Genomic DNA, 17116 nt, shown 5'->3' with positions numbered 1-17116 from the left:
ACCTAGGCTGTTCATATTTAGTTAAAATAGTCTTTGCTAAAAGTGATCTTTTCTCCTGGTTACCTAACTGAGCCACTGGCCTTGCTTGGTGTTCTTGCAAAGGTTCAGTAAAACACATTTCTAACAGGAAAATAATGATATAATAAAAAAGCTTCCATGAAATAAGTATGACAAGGTTAAAGGGGTTTACTTATCAGAATCAGAAAGAGCAAACTCCTTGTAAACATCAAGCAAAGGAAAAGTTTTGGTCAAACGTTTGAATGAATCTTCAGAAATAGCTTTCATTCTGAAGAGAGCATTGGCCAACTCCATAGCTTGAGAACGCCATCCGGCAAAACCAATCCCTTCGGTCAACAATACGTAAGTTGTTTCGTTTGGCTGACATCCCTTCTCTACCATTGCCGCCAACACTTCAATGGCATCGTCGATTCGATGTACTTTGCATAAACCGAGAAGCACGATATTGTAACTGATAACCGTTGGTTGAATCTTACTTCTTCCCATGTCTATCAGCAATTCAATAGCTTCATCTACGATCCCATCTCTGCACAAACATGAGATGAGTGAATTGTAAGTAATCTCATCAGGACCTATTCTTTTATTTAGCATCTCCAATATCATTTCCAAGGCCTTGAATTTATCCCCTGTGCTCCACAGTGCAGTGAACATTGTGTTGTAAGAACTCACATTTGGAGGACATCCTACTTCACTTAGCTTCTCAAAGATTTCCAAAGCCTGATCAGCTTTTCCATTCTTACAAAGGGTAGATAAGATTGTGTTGTAGTTTACAATATCTGGTAAGCAACCATCAGAGATCATATAATCTAGAAACTCAATTGCCAAATCTAATCTCCTTTCTTTGCAGAATGCAGAAATCAATGGATCATAACTGTAAGCATCAGGGGTCAAACCCCTTTCTTTCATCATCTTCAATACATTTACTGCTTCCTCGACCTTCCCTTCGCGACAAAGACAACTGATCAAAATGCTGTAAGTAACAACATTTGGTTCACAACCTCTAGAAACCATTTCTGTCACTAGTTTCTCACCTTCAACCCACTTCCCCTGGTTCAAAAGTGCTCTTAACAAAATGTTGTAAGAAATAACATCTGGCTGACAACCCCTAGCATTTAAGCCCCTAACAAACTCAAAAGCTCTGCCTACCATACCATCTTTGCACATTCCTCTTATAATTGCATTGTAAGTGAACATATCAGGTCTAAGTCCATTGGCTAACATTTCATCCAAAAGTTTCATAGCTTCATTGATACCGCCTTGAAGAATAGTTGCCTCAATCAGAATTGTATAAGTGATAACAGAAGGCTTACAATTATCTTTCAACAGCTGGTTCAAAACCTTATAAGCTGAATCAAGTTTCCCTCTACTACATAAACTACCAATCATGATATTGTATGTAACAACATCAGGTGAAAACCCTCTACTTCTCATTCTATCAAGTACTTTGTTAGCAAAATCGAGACGGTTCATCTTACAAAACCCACTGATCAATGCATTATAAGCAAAAACATCAGGTTCCCCATATTTTTCCAAGATCTCCATCACCCTAATAGCTTTCTCAACATTCCTTCCATTGAAAAACCCTTTAATCATCTTTGTACAAAGAACAACATCAGGCTTGTAACCTTTCCCAACCATGCATTCCAGAAAGTAAAATGCTTCATGATACTTGCCTGACTTGCAGGACCTATTGAGCAATTTCATCAAATGGGATTCTTTAAAATCAAAAGATGAGAGATGGTTTGGTCTTGTTTCAGCTGAAACCCTGACCTTTTGATTGTTCCTAGACTTCCTAATACTGTCTTTAGTACCCTCATGGCTCAAGCAACTCACCAAAGAAGTGTGATGTGAAGATGAATTTGAAACTGGTTTTAGTTGTTGTGGATGAAAGGGTAGGCCATGAGGAATCAACTCAGTTGAAAACAGTACTGTCATTGATAAATTAAAGGCTTTTTTTTATAGTCTGGTGTTTAATGTTCAAGGAAGATCATTTTGCTATATAAAAAAGAAAAAGGCCGAAGGAAGGAAGTGAGTGTACCTGTAAAAGTGAAATGAAAAAGGTGATAAAGCTGAAAATTTGGGGGGTTCGAATTGGGTGGCCGAGTGGTTTGATGGTGTTCAACGCTTGTCCATTATGTCACACAGATTTTCAATTGGATTTCGTGATATAGCTTAAGGATAGGGAATCTGTCTTGGCTATCGGGTTGGATTCGGGTACTGTTTGACCCGGGAAGCCCACTGTCCATTTTGCATTTACTCCCAATAAATGGACCCGATATTTCCATTTTCAACTTTTCCCCATAAATCGTGGGCTGGAAGTTGGTTCAATCTCCTATTAACTATTACAAATTTACAATTAATATGTAATACTTTGATTTTTGAAAATAAAATGTCGAAATTAAAATTAAAAACACTTTACAAATAGGTTTACAATAATTTAATGCGTCCTTATAATATATTAAAGTATTAAAAAAATACTTAACAACATTTTCTATTTGCTTATAGAATTATTTATTTATTTATTTATTTACCATGAACAAAATAATTATTTTACTTATAAATTCAAATTAAATTATATCAATTTAATTAATCTATTTTTTAAATTTAAAATGGTGTTCTAATTTTAAAAATTCTTATAATTTAGAAATTAAAATATTTGTTTTATATTATACAAACTAATTTAGATGTTTGATAAAGTGTGTGCAAAATTTTTAATATAGAATTTTTAAGCGTTGAATTTACATTATAAAACTAGTTGTTATGTTTATAAAAATCAAATACACAAAATAATTAAGAATAATATTTGATACATTGGCAATGGAGTTTTAGACTCTACAAGTCGAGTTAGTGAATTGACAAGTGCCCTATAAAGAGTATAGTAAAATATTAAATTTTCTAGAAAACACAAATTTTAAAGTTACACCAAATACTAACACAAATTAATAATTTTTTTAAAAATTACTTCATAATTTTAATTTTTTTTTTGGTGAAAGAAAGAAAGGAATATACAAAGTAAATAAACTAGACCCTCAAAGGAGAATCCTAAAACAGTCTTAAGCCTAATCTCCTAGTGTTACGACTAACGTGATCTAGTCCCATGACACTAGTACGAACTGTTTTGGCTAAACTATAAGAAATTAAGTTATCCTCTCTGGGAATATGTTGAATTTCTCACTACTTCACTCTTTTCAAAGTCTGATGAATTCTCCTGACTATGGCAAAATTAGAGTTCCCCGAAGTATATTCCATAATCGCATTAAGAGCTTCAAGACTATTTGTTTTGATTAGGATCTTCTCGAAGCGTCTATCCAAAATAAAGTTTAACCCATCCAAGATCCCCCAAAGCTTTGCCTCTAACACTGTACAATTACCCAAATATCTAGCAAACCCAATGATCCACTCACTATTATAAGTCCTCACACAACCTCCATCAGCAGCAAATCCCTCGTCAATCCTTATCGACCCATCAAAATTCAAACATACCCAACCATTAGTTGTAGGCCAATTAGGAATACAACTTTGTGATTCATGAAATGAGATCATTAAAATTGAGGAATACTGCCTTGGAAAACAAATAAGTTTCGATTTTTAATTTATTAATATAACAATTGATGTTAATTTAGAAAATGAATTTAATTGCTTTTAACATTAAGTGATTGATAAATGGGGTATTTTACTAAAAAAGGCCCATTTCCAACATTATTTACGAAAATGGGCTACTTAAAATATTATTTACTAGAATGGTCCAAAAAACACAAAACACGCCTACCTGAAAGCGTTTTAAGGGGAAATTTCAAAAAAGCGCCTTCTCGTGAAAGCGCTTTTGCCATGTCAGAAAAAGCACGCTGACGTGGAAGCACTTTTGACATGGCAAAAGCGCGCTTACGTAGGCGCATTTTAGCTCGTGTTTTTGCCCCAGTGGTCAACTTAAAAATTTTACCGCTGGGGCCAACGATTATGAAAAAAATTATAAACCCTCACCCATTTTTTTCACACAAAATTTCCTCCAAATTACATTTCTTCCAAATTTCTCTCTAATTTTCTCAAAAAAGCTCTAAAAGCTCTCTAAGTTTTTAATTTTTGTCTAAATTAGTATTATTTTTTTTATAATTTCTAAGAAATTTGATCGTGTTAGCAATGGCCGGACAATTAATTTGTCTCGATGATAAATATATCTCCATCGACCAAATAAAAATGGTAAGGGTTAATTTTAATTTTTTAATATTATTTAATTTTTTTCATTTATGTGATTTAATTAATATTTTTTTATAATAGTTGGTAGATTGGGTGTTACAATGTTATATTAGTAATATGTCTGATCCTCCATCACTGTTGATAGAAAATTACTTGAGGGAAGCGAGTTTTTGGCACATGACCGATATAGGCCAGGGGTGCAAGTTGGACCCGAAACACATCAGCGCGTTCGAAGAGAGGTGGAGACCTGAGACGCACACATTTCATCTTCCATGCGAAGAGTGTACCGTCACTTTAGAGGATGTGCAGTTACAATTGAGGTTATTGGTGGATGGGTCCTTACTTATCTGGTTCGCTTAATTTACTGATTGAGGAGCTATATGCTATGATCTTTTGGGTGTAATTCCAGATAATACTTACGGAGGTCAGATCGAGATGGACTGGTTACGAGACATATTCTCGAAGCCAGGGGATGATCCGACTGAAGTAGAAAGAATACGATACGCTTAGGCATACATCGTTGAGATCCTCGGAGGTTACCTGATGTTGGGCAAGTCACAAAACCTCGTACATCTGAGGTGGCTACTGAAACTCGTCAATTTTAAAGCAGCTGGCGAACTCAGTTGAGGGTCTTCTGTGTTGTCGGCATTGTACTGAGAGATATGTCAGGCGACGCAACCAAATAAAATTAAAATTGGAGGTTGCATCTCACAGCTACAATCATGGGCTCAGTTTTGCTTTCCATTTTTACATCATTGAGTGAATAACCCATATACATTCCCACTCTTAACGAAGTAAAATTTATTTTAGATTTTACAATTATTACATAGATTTAAAATATAATTTTATGCTAAAATTTTATTTAAATACGTGGAACCATTCGATGAGTTACAGGGGAATACTCACCGCTCTTGAAGATATATGGCTTCTATTAGACTAACGTTCTGAAGCACATGTAAGTATCTATTTCATTTTGAATTATATATACATAACATAGTTGATTTCGTATTTCACATTTAGTATCATATATATAACTAATATTTTTATGACGTTCATATAGTTTCAATGGACACCATACCAGGATCCGTCAATTTGGATAGTAATTCCAGATGAATCCCTATAAATCCAAATATCTGGTATGTTAAGGTCCCATTGGTCAATTACGCTATTGTCTAAATGCACCAGACAGATAGAGTGTTGCGATAATTCGAATTTCGACAATCAATTTTTGTGTCACCTGATGTGCTCAATGAAGAACACAAAATCGACTTACGGTGATTGAATACATATTGGCCGGTCTTTCACTCAGAATATATCAAGATGTGGAAAAATCGGTATAAAATATACCTACTCGTGAACCGATTATCATTCCAGAGTTAACTTGTGAGTCGGATTACATGTCATGATTTAGGATCCATGGCAAACCATATTTGCTCTCGGAAGAGTAGAAGCGTTGGTAATTTCATGTTGAAAGGGAACGATGGAGCCCTGTAACACCCCTAACCTGTATTCGTTGCTGAAATAGGGCTACAATGCATTACTGATCAATAAACATCATTCACATACATTTATGCATTCATAATCAAAATACATTCAACATATTCACATTGTCCCTTATAAGGCTCTACGAGACCTTAAAACATGCTTGGAAGAGGTTCGGGACTAAACTGATAACATTTGAAAACTTTGGGAAACTTAGAAAATTTTTATCCATACAGGGTTCACACGCTCATGTGAACAGGTCATATGCCTCACACGGCCATCAGACTCGCTCGTGTCACAGGCTGTATGGAAATAAGACATATATACTGACTTGCATCACATAGCCGGAGACGCGCCTGTGTGCTATGACCATGTAAAAACTGGAGGGTTTACTGACTTGGCCACATAGCCGGCCACACACCCATGTGCCAGTTCGTGTGCCACAACGGCCAGTAGACATGCCCGTGTGTATAAGCCGTGTAACTCACTGACTTGTTTAACTAAGATTTAGGGGTCATACGGTCGAGTCACACGCCCGTGTGTTCAATCGTGTGGCACGAAAATAGGCTTGATTTAAGCCATTATTCCCACTATCATTCATGTACCTAAAAGCATTCATTTGGCATCATTTTCACATACAAATAGGCAACCAAAAATGACCATTTCATGCACATTTCATGCAATTTAAATTCCATCCATTTCACTACTCAAATCCATAACCAAAATCATGCCAAAACAATATGCCATAACCTTAACTTCTATATGTATTTTCTCACCATTTTATTAACTATTTCATGTCTCAAAACATATCCATAACCTTAACTTCTATATGTATTTTCTCACTATTTTATTAACTATTTCATGTCTCAAAACATATCAATTCATCATCTTAAAACCAACTCACAACATGCCATTTTTCAACCATGACACATCATTGATAATTAGCCAAATCAATTAACCATCTAGCAAACACATGAATCCATACTAAACTTGCCAAAACATAAGACATTATATGCATCGTATATCACTTATCCAACTTATGAATTAAGCCAACTTATATGGCTAAATACACACCAACATTTACAAGCCAAATCTCATGGCTAATATCATAACTCAAAACTTATCATCAACTTACTATCCTATACATGCCATATACCATATTTACAAAGTATCCAAAAATACCAACAAGTAGTCGATAGTGTGATGACGGTTCCTGATGATCTTCGATATCCAAGCTAGCTTCGATAATCCATAAAAAAGGGAAACAACATACAAAGTAAGCTTTAAAAGCTTAATAAGCCATATACAAATAAAATTACCACATTAGTAAACATCATTTCCATCAATAGGTAAATTATAAGTAAGCACATATAAGCTTACAAACCTTTCCCAATGTATACATATTCAATATCGTAAATGAATTCATCAAATATTTCCCTTTTCAATACTCGTATGAATGTCGTACGTACTTGAGTCACTTAACTCATTCACATATTTTTTTTTTACTTGACTTTGTCCGTTGAACTTATCGGAATCGTTAAGGATACTCAAAAATCACATATAGCTTAAACAATGTCATATCCCAGATATGGTCTTACATGTTATCATATATCGATGTCAATGTCCCAGACATGGTCTTACACGAAATCATATAACGATGCCAATGTCTCAGACATGGTCTTACACGTAATCACAATACAATGCCAATGTCCCAGACATGGTCTTACATATAATTACATCTCGATAATCTTAATGTCATGACATTCGTATCCTATACTATTCCTAGGGTTGGTACGGGACTTTCGAAAATCATAACTTCATCGATTCTTGTTCGTATTTGCTCATTCATAGCAGTTCAATGATAATTAAACATATATAATTCAATTTAAAGACATTTATTTGCATATGAACTTACCTCGTAGTCAAAATAGAGGGACTGGATCGACAATTCAATAATATTTGATTTTCCCCGATCTAAATCCAATTTCTTTTGTTCTTGATCTATATACATTCAAAATTAACTCATTTAGTCCACAAACACATATTTATGAATTTTTACACTTTAGTCCCTAAAGTTTTACATTTTTACAATTTAGGTCCTATTTCACAATTATACAAAATTCACACAATTCAACAAAACCCATGCTTGGCCGAATTATCATAGTGCCCTTAGCAGCATATATTTTTTATTTATTTCACATTTCAACCCCTCAGTTTACAAATTTCACAAATTAATCCCTAATAGGCATTTTTACTCAAAATCACTTAACAAAACTTGTGTACCTATCGATAAATATTCATTTTTCATCATCAAACATTCAAAAGCTCAAGCATTCATCAATGACATCTCAAAAAATCATCAACATTTTCAAAAATTAAAGCATGGGCTAGCTTGAACAAGAAGCAACGATTACAAAAACGTAAAAATCATAAAAAACTGAGCAAAGAACATACCTTAATCAATATCAATGTTTACCGAACCCTAATGGCTTCCAAAGCTCTATTTTATTTTATTTTATTCGGTTAAGATGAAGAGAAAATAAAGATAATATGGCTTTTGTTTTGTTTTATTATACTTAATATATAATTTACCATTTTACCCTTGGTTATTAAGCCATTTAATCATCAAATATAAGGCCATTAATGTCCATTAACCTTATCAATGGCATAATAACATCATAAGGACCTTTGGTTTAATAAACCATGGCAAATAGACACTCTTAACTTATAGCATGCAACTTCTACATTTTACGTGATTTAGTCTTTTTTCTCAAATTGAGCTATTAAACGATAAAATTAAATAACGAAACTTTCACACACACATGCTATCATGCTGTAAACATATAAAATAATATTAAAATAATTTTTTAACCTCATATTTGTGGTTTCGAAACCACTGTCCCTATTTAAGCTAAAATCGGGATGTTACAGGCCTTTAAATTCAAGGACTATGACTGAATGGAAAGGCCCGTCAACAACGCCCACTCAATCACTAGGCCCAACGGAGCAAGCAACGATGCCCACACCACAGTCCCTTCAAATCATCCAAGTGTGTATCCTAACCCTTATATGTTTCATTTTCCCAATCCTATGCAAGGTTGGAATGAATGGCTCGGTATATCTCATTTCTTGATAACCCTGACTCAATCGACGATATATAGGCCATTGTCACATGATGGACCACACAAGGCACCGTTGGGGAGCTCATCTTATTTCCAATCCCCATCGTCTTATGGGATTCAAACACTTTCATCGTGAGTGATGCAAACACCTCGGCAATCTTTGTTCTATCAAGGTAGGTCATCATCCCAACACCCAGAACTAAAAGCTGATCCCGAACAACCACAAACCCGGTCGAAAGCTAAACCAAGAAAGAATCCAAGGCGTAACCGTCGACCACCCCCATGTGACACTAATTTTGATCGGCACATGCATTGATTTTTTTAATATATTTGTACAAACTATTTTTATATTGTTTCATTTAATAAAACAGAAATTGTTTTGAATATTTTTGTACAAATTATTTTTTTCATAGTTTCATTTAATAAATTAAGAACTATTTTGATTTGGACATGTTCGAATTGTATGACCTGAGTTCCTATACCACCAGCACAACGTCTGTTAGTTCGTTCTTTCTCGGAGATCTATATTATCATGTATTCTAGTCGAGCATGGTCAACCTTTTGGTTTGCAACATAATTCTATTCAATAACAACTTAAACAAAGCAAGTGATACAGACGACCACTTACGTTCATCTAGGACTGGTGGGAATACGTGTCTTTACACGTTGTACATGTATTCTAATTTGTACACTTCATCGGCATAACTCATGGGATCCAAATGAAGATTCTGACAAGCTGAAATTACATAAGCGCATGGATAACGAAGTGCATCAAACCTCCCACAGTCACAAGTCTTATTTCTCAAGTGTACATGATATTATCCACCGGTAATACCTTGGTTCAATCTGTCAAACTCTGTCATACGAAATCATAGATTGTCGCGATCGTTTCACACTATGCCCATGGATTTGGCTCGAGCCTTGGCTTTATTAATTTCTTATACTACCTTTTGGCACTATACATGGCCTCCCTACATTTGGCCTTTATAACTCATTGCTTGCTTTGGAAATATTGCCGCCAAACAGAAGTATGTCTCCTGCACAATCGAGGTTATTGGTAAATAACGCATTCCTTTTAAAATAGAATTGATGCATTTAACCAAGTTTGAGGTCATATGACCATATCTTAGGCCGCCGTCATATGATTGTGTCCACTAATCTAAAGGTATATTATAGAGGTAGTTTGTGCCTTGATCATTAATTGACTACAAAATCATTAACATCTCATGAAAACGATCCTTATTGATCTCGTACCTTGTCAATATAAGTGGATAGTGATAATTACATACCACTCTTCCATTCAGAACAAATTGAATATTACAAACCAAATATATTTGGTGGCGATTAAATACCCATGTTGGTCACTTGTCGTCGTTCAATGGTAGACTGATATTGCTTGTAATAGTTGGACACAATATGACTTAGATAATATTGATGGTGTGTGTGATCCTATAGGCTTCTCTGTTGCAGTTAGTATTCTAGTACCCCAATCCGATATAACGCAGATATCAGGTTAGGGGCATATATGTCTCCTTAACCTAGAAAGAAAGAAATCCTAGTCATTACCTGACTCTCCCGGAGTTATTGCAAACATAATTGGAAGGATCCTCTCATCACCATCCTATGCCACAACTAGCAATAGTTGATGGGTATATCTACCATACATAAATGTGCCGTTAATTTGTACCAATGGCTTACAGTACACAAATGCGTATTGACATTGTTTAAAGCTCTATAACAAACGCTTGAACACTTGGCATCCATGAAGCAACTGTTTCAAGGTCTGTTACACAACTTGAGACGTACCTTCCAACACCTGACACCATTATTATACCTCATTGTATGAAGCGTCTCACTCACTATGCATTTTATCCAATACCTTTTGCTTAATTGTCCAGGCCTTGCGGTAAGAAGGCATGTACTTGAATTGGCTACGAATATTAACAATTAAAATTGAAACAATAGTTTGGGATCCACCTTCACCACTAGTAGTATTAAACTCGCTATCATATCTGAATCCATCTTGGGATGATATTGTGAAACACTTGTCAACCCATGAGTACGTTAAATAATACAATATTAAATAATAACAGTAATATTCAAAAATTCTAAACACCTAGTGATACTGTACCAGCAACACACGTATGTGGACCTTTGAACTTCTTTATCTCCCACAACTCTGTCCTCTTCTTAACTGAAGCCATGATTTTTCATGAACATGTACCGTCACGTATTGCGCACTGCACACTTGGCCTCGAACTTCTCAGATTTGGATTTAACCACATGGTAGTTAACCTCGTTTATGATGCTATATTGCTTCAATACACCGAGAAAATCATCTTTATTGGAAAGCTTCTTACCAACTTCTAATTCACCCAAATCTAACGACGAACTTGTGTGGTCACGCCTCCTGTGTGGTAAATCTGGAAACTTTAACGCATTATCTACCAATAGATTGACATTATGCATTTGGACTATAAATGAATACACTGTGAATCACAGATCTTCTTCTTCTTAATCTAAACCTCCTTCACCATCTTCAGGTTCGATTAGAATAGGCTCCAGTTTAGAAAATAATGTAACTTTTACACCGTTAGGACCGGCTCGGGATGGATCCACATCAGACTTATCATCTGACCCGCCAACATCTACAACGTATGAGGTCCCCTTGTCGGTGGATGTCATAGGTAATACATTATCCTTTCTCGTGGACATTTCATAATGTCCCCAATTAGATGTGGATTGTCAACAACTAGAAGTTGGTGCCATTCTCCAATACGTATTTCCAGCATTGAACATCGACCCATCGACGTGCATGTCATATCCACTAACAGAGTGTCGTGTAGGGGTCTTATATTCCACATTGCCACAAAAAATGAACGCTTCCATGTTCTACCTCCCACTAACAGAGTGTCGGGCAGGGGTCGTGTATTCCTCTCGAATAGTAGTAGATGTTAAGGTCGCAAATACTTCATTTGGAGATAAAAATTCCATATTTAACTCAAGATAGGGTAATCCACTAGTGAAATGAGTCTGCACTAGAAGTGTGCATGGGTCGGACTGCCCGGCCCAACCCGAAAGCCCGTCCAAAAAATGGGAGGGTTCGGGTAAAAATATAGGCCCAAAATATGGGTTTGGGCAAAAAAATGAGGCCTATTTAGAAAACGGGTAAAGCCTCGGGTAAGACTTTTTGGCCCAAGCCTGGCCCGGCCCAACCCGAATTATATACTAAATATATTTTTTTATTTTTAATCATATTTACATTTTATTTTGAATTTTAATATAACCACTTTTTATTATATTTTCAATTTGTGTATTATTTTAAGAATTATTCTAGTATCATTTTTTATTTGTTTCTTGTTTTAATTTTTGTTCTTATGTTTTTAAATGTATTTGATTTATTATATTTTAAAATTTTTTATTTAATGAAATAAGCTAAAAAAATTTTAATATGGGCCGGGCTCGAGCTTAACAATTTTATTTCGGGCTGGGCTTAGACAAATTTTTAGGCCCATATTTTGGGCCGGGTTGGGCTTGAGCCTAGAAAATGGGCCAAAAATTTGTTTGGGCTCGGTCTGAACCCGGTCCGACCGGGCCCATGCACACCTCTAGTCTGCACCATCACTTTCAAACCACGAGCACCTTTGATATCAAATGAGTCATATGTCACGGGATCAATTGAAGTACAAAATCGATACTTAATAGACATAACTCTCATTGGCGTCATTCTAAAGATTTTGTGCCTAATTCTTTTACGAAGTTCTGTCAATTTTATGTTCTGGTTAAAAACAAGTCGCACTGTGTTCTTCGATAAAAAAAACGTTGTTCTACGTGACACGGACCTCACCGTCGTAGTAAATAATAGCACTAATAGTTTCACTAATTTTCAACCAAATTATCTGTCGAAAGAAATTCAAAACAAAAAACATTATGCAAAAATATAATTATTCGTATAAATATTAATACGATAAATCAACTTATACCTTTTCAGCTTCTTCAATTTCTATTCTTCTGAACTTCTTCAATTTCTCTTGTTGTAACTTATGCAACAAGAGAATGAAATTTGACTCATTTATAGCTTACACTATCTTCAGCACTACTGAAAAGAGCGTCTAGTTGGAAGTTTTTTTTAGTATTTTTGCTGATAGTGCATCCCGCTTGAAACGTTTTTCAACCCTAACTATCACATTTCCCGTGAATCTTAGGATATTTTTTCATAATCATCTTCTCAAAATTATTTTTTAAAAATCAACTGTAAAAAAAAATCCATCTGAAAGCTTTTTCTGTACATTTACTGACTGTATAAAAAAAATCCATCTTGTTAAAATAAAATTTTCAGAATACATCACATCAAATTTATTTTTCATAACCCTAAACCCCAAATTTATTTATTCTTGAACAATAATTACCCGCGGATGCTGAAGGCCGCCCCGACAATCAGAAATTCCCATTTTAGGATGAGGGCCCTCTTTCAGTTTTCAAGGGCTTGGATTTTATACTCCCAATAATAAGAAAGAAATAGAAAGAATATCGAGCAGTGGCAAAAAGGTTTAAAATAAGAGGAGGGAACGCAAAGAGTGACATAGTGTGAAAGGAAGAAGTAGGAATCTATCTAGACTTTAATGACAAGAATCGGAGGAAAAATGCATAGTTATCCCCCCTTTTACTGTACATGAATATGTGGAGCTCAGCATGTCTAGAAGCACGGGAGAACGTTTTTTTGCGGATATTTTTACCACCTGTCCTCCCTTTCGATTCCTTGGCAGGCGTTTTCATTCATTCATTGATTGATTCAAGGTAGCTATAGCTTGCTTCCAAGTCCAAGCGCTAGCGGTAGAAGCCAGTCGCCGGAAGTTTGGCTTATGCACTCCACGACTTTCTTATGTTATGGGGTCTCGAAGACTGAATTTTGCTGCCAACCCAAGTAAGCAAGCTGAAAAAGCCCTTTCTCCTTTTCAATTAAAAAATATCTTAAAACCCTAAACCTTAATTTATTTTAAAAAATCATAAACCTTAATTTTTTTTTCAAAAACCCTAACCTTAAACCCATAAACCCTAAGCCATAATATAGAAATAACCCAAAACCCTAAAAAAAACACAGGCTAAAGCACACCCATATTAATGCGCTTTTTGCTGACATGGCAAAAGCACACCCTTGACAAGGTGCTTTTCTGTGTTTTCCCCTTAAAACGCTTCCACGTTGCCACATTTTGGATTTTTTAGTCCATTCCGATAAATAATCTTTTAAATGGCCCATTCTTTGTAAATAATATTAAAAATAGGTCCTTTTTAGTAAAATACTCTGATAAATAACCATCTAGTAAAAATTTATTATGACTATCTAATACATTTTTTATGGTGATCAAATAAATATAGATTTTTTTTGAAAATTTTTCAATAATTTATTAAAAACCGTCTTAATCTAGTTTGAATAATATATCTTTCAAATTACATGAAAATAAAATAAAACAAATATATATTATCCGAATCAAAACTATGGCTCCGATTTTTCTTTTTCTTTTTTTTTTATTTTCTTGAATATTTTTTTCCCCAAATTTCATCATTGGCTTTGATGGGGACTTGCAATTTGGATAACACCAATGAGTGGCCTTGGGTCCTCGAATTCAAGATTTCATGGAAAAGAAATCAACCCATGGAATCGATCCTTCCTTGATTTTATTAAGAATTTATAAACAATTGCTCTCTGAAATAAGAATGTCAGTTTTCATTAAAAAAAATTCCAACATCGATTACTTGAGCTAATCTCAAGCAAAGAGAAGCCCACTCGACAACATTTGTTACTACATGCCTTTACATTTACTGCATTATATTACAGTGAGGAATGGTGAATGAGATGAGTGGCTCCACTCGACAACGAAAGCAATCATATTATTTCTAAAGAACTGGCTAATATTCCATGGCTTCAATTTGGTAGGCCATTAAAAGGAATGGGAAGATAACGTTTCTATTTAAAAGGAGACTATAAACTCCCAAATCATATGTTCTGGACCTGAAAAAAAATAAGGTCTAATTATGCTCCCAATCTTTATACTCTTCATATAATTAAAATCTAGTCCTTCTCATTATAACTAATAACTGAAGTCTAATCAATAATACATTCTGTTAAATTGGATTATGTGACAAAAACTAATTGTTCGCAACAAAAATATTAACTTGCATCATGCTTCTCTGAAACAATGCTAAAAGCCTTACAACCCTAGATTTAGAATAAAAAACCTCACAACCCCAAAGTTAATGTTTTTATTTGTTTATCCAGCCTTTCACACATGTAATATTGGCCATTACAATTATTAAATCAAAAGAATCGAATAACTGGATTCTTGGTATTAAAAGTAAAGTGATTAAATTTCATGTGTGCTAAAGGTATAGAGAGTGGGAGCATAAGTAGACCCAAAAACAACACATATGTGATAGAAAGCTGAAAGCTTCCATACCCAATCAGCAAACTCCAGTTTTGCCAGCGGTTGCTTCCTATGTTACTCAAACTCTTCATTCCAATGTCTGTATTTGAAACTATATGAACATGAGTATAGAGACGTGATTTTCTAAATATATGAAACGAAAAATACTAAACATTGAGTATACCCGTATTGTATACTTGCCCCTAAATCCGGGTAAAATAGTTTGCCCCCAGTTTTTTCAGATACAAGTTTCTTTCTAGGACCTAGGCAGAGAAGGGATGATCAGACATTTCTTAAATGTATAACAGCTTACCTTATCCTCAGGGTATCCTGATCTCCACAAAAGCTTGAAAACATGACGATGCATCCTTGGAAGTTACAATCACCATAACATTATTTGTCACCTTCTTGTCAATAAAATACTCCCCAAACATTGGAAAAAGTGCAATTAGAGACTACTTTTCAGTACCTCAATCCAATTTGAACATATAATTTAACGAAAGCCACATAAAATAGTCATGGAGATACGTTATGAAATAGTTAATATTTAACAAAGATGAACTAATTCGGATGTATATGTTCATTAAAAGCTTCCGAGGTCTGAAAAATCCCAAAGGAAAGATCTTCTGAAGATGTCTTATGTGATATATGGTCTTCAAATTTCCAAATTTCAGCTTCACTTACAGTTCAATCTCCATATAATTTAAGCAATTTTGTTACAATTACCTTCATCAACCATAAAAAGTAAACTGCTGAAGACATTGCTTGCTCTACGAAATCCAGGAGACATAATTCATTGTCCAAAAAGATATTGATTTCATTACCCTAGCTGGTTTTCTGCTCAGAACGGCACCAAATACCATCAAAAGTTATCAACTGCCGCATCAAATGAAGGGAAAGGAAACAACGATGAAACCATAGAGCCTGAGAAAAATAAACATTATAAACTTAAACATTTTAAGGATTGAAAGAATAGTTGAATTGGACTCTACACACATACCTAGACTGCATTTGATAAAAAAAAAAAAGGCAATGAAATTACAAAGAACAAGTGCCTAATTCCTTACAAAAACCCCTTAACCCTTTTCTAACATTAATGGCATCACACATACAAGTGTTTCATAAAATATCAATGGTCATTAATGGCAATGCCAAAGCATGTACAGCATATGTATTATTCTTTCTAGTTGATAAAGACTGACAAAAGAGAGTGTATATTTGCATGAATCTGCCTTAGAATTTAGTTTTCAACACCCCAAGTAGAGTTGTCACTTGTCACCTTCTTGTTTCCTAGCCGCTGCAAATTGAGGTATACAGACATAGTTGCAAGGTATACAGACATAGTTGCATGAAAAAGTAATTATTAAATTTATGGGATTAAAATTTAATACCGGGAAAATAAAATATGTTCCGGTAACCCTAAATAAATCTTCACATAATTCTTCTAACTAAATTAATGCAACAAGATTTATTTTATAATTTTTTTGTTTATTTTATCAGTAATTAAACACAATGGAATATTAATTTCCAAATATGATCCAGAAGTTAAAATGATAAATCTGTATATAATTTCATAAACAAAAAGAAAAAAAAAAGGATCTAAATTTTGAAATAACGTGAATCACTCACATGAGAGGATCAGATTCCGACATAGCTTGGAATTGGTTCAACAGATCTATGATCCATCGCTAATTCTTCATCGAAACGAGTTTTCGTTCATTTTTCTCCATTTTCTAGCTTCCCTGTTTTTTAGTTTTCTGGCCGAACTAGCTCCTTTACCCCTGCTTGGTTACCGGGAAAAATTAAAATGGAAACAAGAAAAAAAAATAATGATACGTTCTAATGCCACGTAATCACCTATTATGCACGTGTTGGTCA

The 17116-nt window shown here is 34.6% G+C and overlaps 1 protein-coding gene and 1 long non-coding RNA gene across 4 annotated transcripts; both read right to left on the bottom strand.

Annotated features, from left to right (window-relative positions):
* Positions 1-117: 117 nt before the first annotated feature.
* On the bottom strand, positions 118-2244 carry LOC108474243 (pentatricopeptide repeat-containing protein At3g04760, chloroplastic). The gene has a single exon (XM_017776185.2). The coding sequence runs from the start codon at positions 1951-1953 to the stop codon at positions 187-189; it is 1767 nt and encodes a 588-aa protein (XP_017631674.1). The 5' UTR covers positions 1954-2244; the 3' UTR covers positions 118-186.
* Positions 2245-14513: 12269 nt separating this feature from the next.
* Positions 14514-17059, bottom strand: LOC108471312 (uncharacterized). 3 transcript variants are annotated; one of them, XR_001869509.2, is made up of 4 exons: positions 16868-17059; positions 15552-16162; positions 15272-15338; positions 14514-14826 (listed from the first exon to the last, which is right to left on the bottom strand). It is a non-coding gene; the product is annotated as an uncharacterized LOC108471312 (long non-coding RNA). The 3 variants fall into 3 exon arrangements; XR_008274311.1 differs by lacking the exon at positions 14514-14826 and having other exon boundaries at positions 15039-15350; XR_001869508.2 differs by lacking the exon at positions 14514-14826 and having other exon boundaries at positions 15039-15338.
* Between the last annotated feature and the right edge of the window lie 57 nt (positions 17060-17116).

Source organism: Gossypium arboreum, chromosome 11 (genome assembly GCF_025698485.1).
Source record: "Gossypium arboreum isolate Shixiya-1 chromosome 11, ASM2569848v2, whole genome shotgun sequence".
Lineage (NCBI taxonomy): Eukaryota > Viridiplantae > Streptophyta > Magnoliopsida > Malvales > Malvaceae > Gossypium > Gossypium arboreum.
Note: the sequence above shows the minus strand (reverse complement) of the source record. Positions and strands in the feature narration are given on the sequence as shown.

Bases quoted from the DNA above. Each gene is read 5' to 3' on its own strand.
- LOC108474243 (XM_017776185.2), bottom strand. From the start codon at position 1,953: ATGACAGTACTGTTTTCAACTGAGTTGATTCCTCATGGCCTACCCTTT.